The 11,784-nt window shown below is 39.2% G+C and overlaps 1 protein-coding gene across 1 annotated transcript; it reads right to left on the bottom strand.

The window, feature by feature from the left end:
* Window positions 1-319: 319 nt before the first annotated feature.
* LOC103777134 (integrin alpha-8-like) lies at window positions 320-10,087 on the bottom strand. The gene is made up of 3 exons (XM_008944675.1): window positions 9,992-10,087; window positions 1,669-1,791; window positions 320-566 (listed from the first exon to the last, which is right to left on the bottom strand). Exons 1-3 carry the CDS (start codon window positions 10,037-10,039, stop codon window positions 480-482), a joined length of 258 nt encoding a protein of 85 aa, XP_008942923.1. The 5' UTR covers window positions 10,040-10,087; the 3' UTR covers window positions 320-479.
* Window positions 10,088-11,784: the final 1,697 nt, after the last annotated feature.

An 11,784-nucleotide genomic window follows, 5' to 3' on the forward strand; every position in this document is an offset into this window, starting at 1 on the left:
GTACTTTCACAGTACCTATATATTGCTTGTCTCCCTGAGCCATAATTTTGTAACAGTTCTTGTTTTTAGGGAGGTGTCAAAGGTATTCCGTGTGATACAGTAGTGTTTAGAAGTTTCGTTCTGGTTCATCTTCTAGACAATACAGCAATGCAGGTGTTCTCTCCTTGGGAGATTTGGGCTTGTTCTGGAAGCATCTCAGTGTACCACATATGTTCAAAAGTGCCTGCTGGAACGTGGACTGGAATATGGGATAAACATTCTGTTCAGTGGTGAGTATGTTTGTAAGGCAGTGGTAAAGCTGCTTTCTTTGGTAAGGATGGCCATCATGTGGCACGTTCTCAGAACATTGCATAGATCAGAATATGACACCATGTCACTTGCAGGTACAGACGAAGACTAGTGGAAGGAATCCTTCATTTAATCCTCATTGTGATTCTAGTCTCAGGCAGGATTCTGTCTTCAACTGTCATTCTCTTCCTCTATGCATCAGTATTCTTGTTATTTGTCAGTTGTTCCCTGTCAGCCATGTCATTTTGAGGAGGTCTAGCTCTGTCAAAGAAGCCACACTGCAGGAAACAATCAACAGAAACAATGGTGTAAGACAACCACAGGAAGACTCAGCTGCCATTTGATTCTTCACTCAGTCAACCCAAAAGGTCAGATACAGATAGCCATAGAAGGTTGTGAAACATAGAAGCTCTCATGCAGATTTTATTTCTGTTGAAATTGTTCCCTATGAAAAATGAAAGTTTTAGGTGCAAGGCATTTGGTTCCAAATTAGTAACAGTAACAGAGGTGGAACATGTGTTGGGAAATGTGCACAGGACAGTGTTGTGACCTAACGTTTAGCTGCCTGAAAGTTACCCTTTTGGTCCAAAGGTTGAAAGTTCCGTAGGCTTCACAAGAGATCAAAAGAGAGTACCAACAAAAGGTAATTCCTCTCATCCTCCCATGTTTTAGACATAGCTTTTTGCTTTAGGTGAATATGCGAAGTTAGAATAGGCTGGACACCTAACCCACAACCTTCAGGTAGCTAAAGGCAGATGAGCCATATGCTAACTTAAGAAATTATATTAATTTTATTATAATGGAAACTGAGAGGATGGCCAAAAGCAAAGTAGGCTCCCTGTAATATAGCAGTTTCCAGTCACTGGTCTTAAAACTTGTCAAGAGAGTGTAACTACCAACAGAGAACTAGAAAACTTTAAAAACTGAAGATATGACATACTAATATAAAAGGAAATATTCCAAAAAGTAAGTCTCAAAGCTACAAGTGTTGTTATATGCTGACAAAAACTGGAAATTCCTGAAGTATTCAGAGAAAACAAAGTTAAAGTCACTTCTTTTTGAACCTAAACATCCTGAAAAAGAAGATCACAGGTCTTGGGAAACAGAGCCAAACTCTCTATGCCCATTCAGAGTCAGACTTTAATAATAAAGGATGACTCTGAAAACAAGTTCTCTGCATAAAGGTCAGTGACCTGACTAGCATGACAGAAATGCCAAAACAAAAAAGTAACGTGTATTATTGCTTTTGCTTCAAACTGTTGAAGATCACAACATTCCAGCCTCTCTTTTTCTTACCTGTTAGTATCTTCTAGTAGCTTTCAAGGTTTTTAAAATAATAATAAATAATAAGGCAACAATAACAGTAGTAATGCAGCATACCTTCCATAAAGCAAGGGTCAACATAGCTAGTACCAGTAGTCCAAGAAGTATTGCTAGTATTATAACCCATAAAGGGATTACAAAGGAGACATTTGGAGTGGACCAAATGACAGATGTTCGGATCTGAAATGAGAACGATACATTAAATGAATAAAAATGAAGTAAGTAATGCAAATCTGACAGTAAATAACAGAGATTATATGCATTCACTTCAACAGTATTTTGCAGATAAGAAATCCACATTACTTGGAATTCTCCCATGTTGGCTTCATTTATTGAGAGTTCCTTTCCACTTGTTCATGATAATCACTAGAAATGGGATTTGCACATATACAAATTTCTTGTTGCATCAGACATACGAAACATTTTCACGTAACACAGGGTAGCAAAAAATACCCTTCTGTACAGATGCTTCAGGAAGGGTCAAGGAGCAAAGTTCTACTCCTATGTAGGCTGGTACTGCCTAGGCCAGTATAACTGACTTATGATGAATTACTCTGAAACAGTGGTTGACTTCAGCCCAAACTTGTAATTCAAACCACAATAGATACCGGCTACATTATTCTTATTTTATTTTCTGCTGATGCAGCAGTATACATTTTTCCCTATGACTTGAGCTTCAGCTGAGCAGTCCTACCCCAGAAGCGAAGCAGAGTGGATTGCCCCTGTGCTAAGAGGCCGTGGGAGAAGCTGAGCGTTTGGACCACTCCCTACAGGGCAGACGAGCACCAAGCGCTCTCTTTCTGTGCCTGAGCCTCTAGAAAGCAGCAGGTGTGGCTAACATGAGCTATCAAGGGTTTCAACTGGCTTGGCAAACTCCTCTCTTCAGACATTCATCTTGACAAAAAGTAACCCTTCTGTATTTCTTCTGGAGCCATCCACATAAATAACCTTTTCCTCACTCTCCCTGCTATACCTTGTACCAGATTTCTCCTACACTCTCAGACTCTGCGTGGAAGGCTCCTTGTCAATCTCACTAAATATTTGCTCTCTCCCTGCTGCTCACAAGTGGGAAGGAATGAGTTTGAGCTTTCCTTAGCTCCTCAGCAACACTCACATCCCTTCAGTTCTGGTTTATTTTGTCAAACTTTCCTCTTTATTGTTAGCCTAGGAAGTTATTTCTCCCTGGGGTTTTCTGTTGGACCTCTCTTGTTTACTCCTAGTCTCCCTTAATGGGGCAAGTATGTGACAGATGAAAGTTATTTTCTTCATGACAGTATGAAACTGGTCTGAAAAGCAAACTGATTACACAAACCCTAAAGTGATATTCTTCTTCAGTGCTAGGAAAGGGTACAGCTAGGAAATCTACTCTTCTTAGTAAGCTTCTTGGCTATTGCCGATTTCCTGATCTGCGCTCATTGCAAATTCTCTTTCTGCTTGGCTTTTTGCTATTTACTCACTGGCTGGGGCCCCTTAATTTTAGCACAATGCTAATTTGTTCATTAATGGAACAGCATCCTAAGTTTGAAAACCGGCTACAAATCTGTAGTCCAGTTCAAAATTAATTAAATTTCTGTGCCTCCCACTTTTCTCCTTGAAGATGGCAAATTTCAGCCTTTCTGCAATATGTAACCCTTTTCTCTCTAACTCTTTCTCATGATCAGCATTCTTTCCTAGACCTTTCATTTTGCAAGGACCAGCAGATCTGCCTCCCAGCTACCGTCATGGTTAACTGGAAGACACTTTGGAATAGTCCATTTTGTACCCTACTCTGACATAGTGCTTGGAGAGATGGCAGTCTGGTGAGTTCTACTTATGCACAGATTTTTTTTTGTATTATCTCTCACTGTTATGGGACACAGAACATAAATAAAATTAGGGACAAACTTTCTATGTGGAATACCACTTGACTTCTACCAAAGCTTACACAGAAAATTCCAAGACACTGCCCAGTCCTTCTGGGGCTAGCACTTTAACATTGAACTGTAACCAAAAGATTAAGTATTTGCAGTGTTGGCTATACCACCACTGATGTGACAAACACATTCAGCTAATATACTTCTCTGGTGCAGCTGCATACTCCAAAAGACTTCAGAAAGATAGCGTATACAAAGAATAAACACGTTAGCCAATTAAATTAAGATAAAAATATTCAAGGCAAAGAAAATTAGTAAAAAAAACTATGAAATCCTACCCCTGGGTCCCAAGAGATATCTTGCTGATGTGATCAAGTGATCAACTATGCCACTGCAGGGATACCATTCCCTTCCCCAGCCTCCTCTTTGGGTTGCTGCTTAACCACTGCCGAACTCCATAGGCTGTCTGTATCATTAAGTTCAGCAATAGTAGCGCTCATTTAATATGGACAGAATGTTTCTGAATGGCTCTCCTTGTGTCTCAGAGTGGTACTGTATCTGGCATTAAAATTTAAGGTCAGAGAAAATGACAAAAAGGTCATTTGAACTGTTTGCAGAGATTTCTCCCAGAGGAAAGCCAGTTAAGGAAAAAGATGAATGCAAGTACAAGGCTCATCTGGCCACGGAAATCAGAAGGGATACAGTCATGATGGGCTGAATGAAGCCTGCAGCAAGTAATGAGCTCAGCTGCCACAGAAGAAAGCATCTCCCTTCTACTACTTGAGAATCCTCATGAATGCTGCCCTGAGGCAAGCCTTGAAGACAGGATGACATATAGCACAAGACCTGAGAAGTGCTGATGATAATTCAGTGGGCCCCAGGACAGCAAAAATCAGATTGTTTAAAAAAGGCCAACTCATCCACACTGTGCACTTCCTCTGTTGGCTAACCGTTGTACCACATGCAAGAAGATACCATTTTTTAGTTACTGTTTGAAAAGGATCTGACATTATCAACATACAGCGAAGGTACCTTACCTATGAAAGGTTTGAACTTCACAACAGTTTCTGTCCCATCACTATCACTTGTCTAACCATGTTGCTGGGGAGCTGGAGCAGTAAAGTGACAGACCACTTTCCGATCACTTTAACAAATACTTGTAAACAACAGCAAAAAGCAAACCCGAGCAGCGCTTTCTGTCCTCTCAAGCGTGACAAAATTACTGACTTTATTTTACAATAAGATAAAAAGTGAGGGAAGAGCCATTTGCTTGCAAAAAAATTGATTTAGCCATTTCTGGTATTGATAGTTTGACTCAACTTCCTAGGTGACATTATGTGAACGACATAAATGCAAAAGGAAACTGAGTCAGCATTATTGCTTTGGGCTGGACTCTAAAACATCAGCAAAACAGAACAAAAAGATTTTGGTGAGCTGCGAGCCAGCTCTGGATATGGAAATTATCAGAGTGGGCAATTACTTCTGTAGGAAGGAATTTTTGTTTACAGATTTCTTAAGATAGTACCTTAGGGCACCAAGTCCACTTTCATCCAATCTAAGACAACTACTTCAGCACCATAGGTGATCCAGACAGAGGGGAACTGAGCTGCTGTTGTCTAGGTCCTGAAGAGCTCATAGGGCTGCCTACTGACTGCACAGGAGCACAGCAACTACACTTTTAATTAATGTGCTCCATCTTGGAGATCAAAATTAGGTAGGGTCAATCCAGACCTCAAAGCATGTCTAAGATCCTTCTGAATTTCACTAGGGACGATGGATTTCATTAGGCTATTGATAAAGCTGACGGTAGTGTATGCAAATACAAAGTAAGACCTATGTAGTCATTCCATGTCTTCTTTTATGCACCACCTCCTAGATGTTTGCTGCATTTGCACATTGTGTTTTCTTTCCTCTTAGCCTGTAAAAACAAGGCAACCTAGTTCTTGTGATATCTATAGAGCACCTATCCGTATGGATCCAAATAAGGATATCTGGGTCTCCCTGAGGACACCCTGTAACTAATTATGACTGGTGTAGCACTGCTCAGCCTTGCTCACCCTGCATGGGTTTGTAATCCTCTCTCCCTCTGTCCTTCTGCCTTTACAGACAGTGCAGTGCAACTTCCAGTGCAATTTCAGTAGCTCAGCTGGAGCCTGACAAATGTTGAAATACAAAGAAACTGTAATCTTACAGAAGTGCAGAGCACCATGTTTGTAATCCTTAGATTATCAGCAATGAGTAAAACAGCAGAATTCAGGTCTATCCTGTATCAAGCAGAATGCTGCTGCAAAGCTGCCACATCTGTCTTCTAGCGGAAGTAAGGCCAAGGGCTAATGAAAGAGTTGCCTGCTTAAATCTTAAAACCATCACACTGTCACTCACACCGTCTTCCCATGAATCCTTCGTTTTAGGTTTTTGAAGCAATGGAAAGTTTGTGCTAAGTGCTTGAGATTTATATCCTGAGCAGGGGATTGTATGTAGTCATCAGTCTCACTCCTGTCTGTGTGCATTACAGGAGAATATGATGCCCCTAGGCCACCTCCTTTTGTACTCTTTATAAAGGCTTGCAAGGCTACTAATGCAATTTCTACTGAACAGTTGGACACTGCAAGTCTTGAAGACTCACAGAGCTGAAGCAGAACCTGGAGGGGAAGAAATAATCAAAGCATCCTTCAGTTCTGCCTGCATCATTTCACCATTTCCACAGAAGACTGTCCCTCCTCTGCCCAATGCTGTCCACAACAGTTTTACATGTGATTTTGATTTAAGAAAAGTTTGCATTACTGAGCTTGGAATTTTGTTCTTCTCCATGTGGTAGGTTTAGTACTGCAGGATCAGAGCCAGGGAATGTTTGGGGGTGGATTTATCTGGTTTTATCTAAGGTGGCAAATATGAGGGAATGGAATTTTTACACAAGTGTTACATGTTGGCACTGTACTTTAGATGCATGTTGGTGTTCCTTTCTCTTCAGGACTAGGAAGATTTCCTGGTACTGAACAGTGACATCAGTAGCTGCTTCCCTGTCAGGCTAGTGAAAAGCACACTTCAAGAGATTTGAGAGGAGCCTTCTGACTTTTAGCCTTTTGCTCTGCTGAAGGTCTCACATGTTTTGTATGCACAGGGGTGAGAAGGATTGCCACCTGGCTCAAGCACCGAGATGAGGTGCTTGAAGCCAACCAGAGAGTTACAGACAGAGCCTTTGTCAGCTATTGGAAATGAAATTCAAGCTAGTCTCAGCACAAGTGCTGGCTGATAGTCTTAACTTCGGAATCACTGTTGTTGTTCCATAAGTCCCTTGTTGCTCATGAAAGTACTTCTATGGGTGGGTTTTTATTTTCCTTTTTTTTTTTTTAATATGTGCCACAGTTAAGCACACTGTAAGTATATAAGAATATTAGTGGGTTTGCATATCTTGGGTTTTGCTCCTGATTTTGATGCTGCTCAGTGTAGCTTTAAAATTCTCTTTGATTCCACTGGAAGGTAGCATAATGCAGAGAGGGCCATATGTATTAAGCAGCCAGTTCATCAGCAGTCCCTTTTGGACAGATTTGAATTAGGCTTTACTAGTGCAATTATCCAGCATCTATGGTCAGAACTCAGTGCCTGCTGGTGGTATGTTCACAAAGCTCTTTTTTTTTCCCTCGTGTCCTTTAAAAGACACACTTTAATAAAATAAAAATAACTTCTCCATGATTTAATCTGCTACTTTAAGAAACGGTAGCTAAATTCATTATCATTCTAATGCTACCACTTTTAGAGCCCATGAAAATCTTCCTCAAAAGTTTAGTAATTTTGCTTACAGAAACTGGGGAACAGGAACTCTTTAGTAGTCCTACATGTTCCATCTAACCTTTGCAGCATGATGTTCTTGTATACTCTGAAAAAATGCTCAAAATAAAATGTAAAACCTCTCTTGAGCTTGGAGTCATAAGTAGTATTGACATTTATGGTAACAGTTTAAAAATGTGCAAATATATTTCATAAGGAATATAAGCATACTTAAAATGCAAGTATTATCACTGTATAGTTGCTAAAAAAAAAAGATATAAGCCTTACTCTGAAACCAGTTTTACTCGCTGTAGGACACTGGTCAAACAGATTCGACTAAAGAAATCCCCTCTGAAGACCCATCACATGTCAAGAAAATCAATAATTTTTTTATTAAACTCCAAAAGTGGCTCAAGAATCATAAATTAAAATGGAACAAAGTACTAGTTGATCTAACTCTGTACTTTTTATAATAAAAAGCACTTTCAACTTACACAAGAAGTGAATCAAATAAGGTAGTATTATTTACCATAATAATATCTTTAAGAAAAAAAGACAGTTTTTTCTCGAATGTTAGGATGTAAAATCAAGCAGTTGTACAATATATAGTTGTAACTGCAAGCCTATCAAAATTAGTAGGAATACTTTTATTGATCAGTGGATTTTAAGCTCCACTAAATTCCAAGCTATTTGATGCCATTTTCACTCTAATGTTTTGGTATGAAAAATTCACATTTTCTTACCTTTACACACCTAGGTATCGTGACTCTCTGTCAATATACAGACCTATATTCCATGATGATGTGAGTAAAGAGCTAACTGCTGCAATTATGACTACATAGGTTACTGATGTGTATGGGATTATTCATGCCATTAAAATTAAATATACATATCAGCCTGCATAATTGGAACCTGACACTGTATGAGTTAAATTAAGGACATATGCTCTATTCTTTTAGAATATATTATCTTCATTATATAAACTGTAAAGTGTTAGCTGATTATTAGATACATATACTTTTGAAAATTAATTTAAAAATATTAAGATCTGTATTCCACTTCCACCCTTGCACTGTCTGAAATAAAAAAAGCCATAAACTTCCAAATAAATCTTTGGAAACTTTTAAAACACAACCAGTGATCCTTTTCAGAAGGAGCAAAAATATTAAGCATTGCCCAACTTCAAGCAAATATTTCTTCTTACAAGTGGAACATCAAAAGAGCCTGTGCACATAACACATCAGGCTGTAGAGCTGGCAAGCATCCACTGCCATGTCCAGATATGAAACGACATAAAAGCGCTATCATTTTTCAACATTTTACAGTTGCCATTACAGGCATTTTGCTGTAAATCATCTGCAGCAAATAACAGGCATTATACTGGCTGGAGTAAGACAATAAAATGCTTATCTGATCAGTTTGGTAGATCGTCTGACACTTTTTGAGTACAGCAGGCTATCACCTGGGATAAAGCACTTCAGTGCAGATGAAGGCACCACTATCACCAGAGTTCTGCAGAACATGTGTTTCTGGTATGGAACACATGCTGCAAGAAAACAAAAAGAGCCTGAGTCTTATCTGTTGGCTTGGAGCCTTTGAACCCTTCTGGATAGATACTGCGTTAGGCAAGAGATCTCTCTGGTGAAATCATGGTTCTCCTGATGTCAGAGGTTGATCACTGAGCATACAGGACCAAGGTTTCACCTTGTGTCTTCCCAGAGAAGCTATCAATCAACACTCAATCTGTGCTTGTTCAAAAAACAAAACTTTACAGCTGGTACTCTCTAAAACATATTCAAAGGAAGCTGAAAAGTGTATTATTATGGTGATAAGAAAATATTCTGCTCCCTACTACGCCATCTCATCAGACCAATATGATGTATTTGTACCATGATTTAATTTGGAAAACATTGTACTGAGTTTACACTTTAGAAGGAGCGTAAAATTTTGCAAATTTTACTTTTTTCTATGAGCAATGACAAAATAGAGTGAATTTTAACCATGGTATCAGATACCACAAGAAGCAAATTCCTTTAAATTGCTCCCCAAACTTAATGCTTTGGCATCAGCAAACAATTACATAAAATTTATGCCTCCAAGGTTAGTTTTTCATATAATATTCCAGGGCCATACAAATCTTGCTCTGCAAATAAGGCAAGTACTTTAGTATCTCTCTATCACAACTGTGGCAATTATCTGGTAATTTCATATCTTGTACCTTATGGGCTGTGAGTTGGAAACTTTAGAGTGGCATGCAGATCTCTTTGAAAATAAAGGTATCAAAGAGGCTTAATACAAGTAAGAAAGGAGTTGCCATAGATAATCCAGAAGCTTGTGTGAGAGACCTGCTGACTGGAAGAACAGTGAGACCTCTAAACCTGACAGAAACAAGATTTTGGATTTTTCACAAGAATTTCCTCCAGATTTTTTTTTTTTTTTACCCCAAACAAGGTTATTGGACACTTGCTTTCACAGTTTTATGGTTTTCTTCTGAGTGAAAAAATCCATCCTGATTGCAATAAAGCACTCTGCACATTAATGTAGCAAGAAATAATTTAAAAATGAAATCATGTATTACATATCAGCAATTTCCACAGAAAGCAATAAAAGCATTTCCTTTAGGTATTATTTCAGGAATTTACACTAGAAACACAGGAAAGACTGATCTCAATATTTTAATCTTTAAAAACTTTCCCAGCTGTGATCAGAATGACCCAATACATGTGCTTCACACAAAGATCTAATTTTCAGTTACTCACTGCTATGCTTCCCTTGGGGAGCTTTGCTGGCTGTACTTTATATGGCATGCTTTTAACTTCGAAGGACACATGGGAAGAAAGAGCATAGAATTCATTCTTTCTCTGAAATGATATAAAAAATGAAAGTATTAAAAACCACGTTTATACCAAAAAGCATTATGCAAAATAAGCTGAGAAAAAGTACAGAGCACTGATTTCCTAAGGCAAAGATGGTTTCTTTTGGTAAAGAGTACAGCAACCCTGGGACCTGTATGTGTCCACAGGACAAACACATAATACAGCATGATGCTGAAACAGGAAGAGAGCATACTCAGATGGAGAAGCAGAGTTAGACATGCAGAAAGACACATACAGTTGTTTCTCATATTTCTCTCTGACACAGGAGAACAGTGAGTTTGAAGCAGGAGGAGGTTTATGGGCTGTCTGTGTTTTAAAACCTTGCCTCTGCTCACCAAGCCCAGCAACAAATGTGGGTGTCTTGAGAGGATTTCCAGGCCTATGTTGAGACCAGGCTGGTAGAGGTCTCTGATGGCATCAAAGGAATGGCTGTGCCTTCCCATCAAACATCAAGAATAGGAGCAACAATAGGAACATCTTTGCACTTCACCTAATTGATTTCCTATCACTGTAGAGCTCAGAAAACCCAGAACAACTCACTTTGCTTTTTCACTACATCATGCAACTGCAGTAGGAACCTATACCAGTCATTGTTTAATTGGCTGTCTAGTAAAATATTTATATAGGTCTCATTAAGCACTTCAGCAAATCCAAAGATGTGCAGGCAAAACAAAATGTATCTGTCTGTCAGTTCTCTGTATTTCACTTATAGTTGCTTGCATTTATAAAATATTATTAGATTATATCAGGCACTACCTTCCCTGGTTCAGAATGATTAAAAATTGTTACAACATACAGCTCATACTTTGACTTCTAGTTGGTGCGTTCATCTCACCTGGAAGCCAGGCAGGCACTGACATGCTACATCTGACCAGTTGTGTGTCTCACTGTGCTCTTCTGACCTGGACAATCTCCCACTCTGTGCACACTGCTTTGAAATGATGGTTAAGTGTTGGTATGTCCACTGGAAAAGTATCTGCCTAAATTTGTCAGGAACTGGCATGAATGCTGACATGGGAAGGTGCATGTCCTTTGAAAGAATTTTAATGGCTGCGACTTTTACTACAGCGGATATAAATATTTTCCACACACTATTTTGAATCCTGCTGAGCTCTTGGCATCATTGATATAGAACTTGGAGTATTTATGAAATATGATGACCAGAATTCGACAAAGTATTTGACTACTACTTTATGGAGAGACAAAGCCTTGTAAGTAAAGCAGTCTTTCATTTTGGCACCAGCTTCTTATTGTCCACTGTATTTGGAGCATCGCTCTCTCTTCCTGACTCCGCTTCTGCAACCCTCTTTCTCCTTCCTTCTACTTCTTGCACCTTTATGAGTTCTCCTCCATTGACAAGACTTGGTTCCTATGTGATTACTCAACATCTTTTTATCCACATTAGGTGGTGTTTTTCTCTGGAATTTCCTGTTGTATCAAGTGCATAAACACTCAGAAGAATTGCTTCTTCCCTTTCAGCTGTTTTGTGGAGCACAGACTGAGCTATGAAGACCCCATGACAATCTGGGCTAGTTTCTCGCCTTCACTGATGGAGGAAAATTTGCTTGTGAAAATGACCTGAAACAAGCATAAACTAAACCTGGGAGCCAACTTGGATGCAGCTGGATGACCATGGCCCAACTAAAAAGTTTTCACAGAATTGGTGAGGTTGGAAA

Source organism: Merops nubicus, unplaced genomic scaffold (assembly GCF_000691845.1).
Source record: "Merops nubicus isolate BGI_N331 unplaced genomic scaffold, ASM69184v1 scaffold4937, whole genome shotgun sequence".
Taxonomy (NCBI): domain Eukaryota; kingdom Metazoa; phylum Chordata; class Aves; order Coraciiformes; family Meropidae; genus Merops; species Merops nubicus.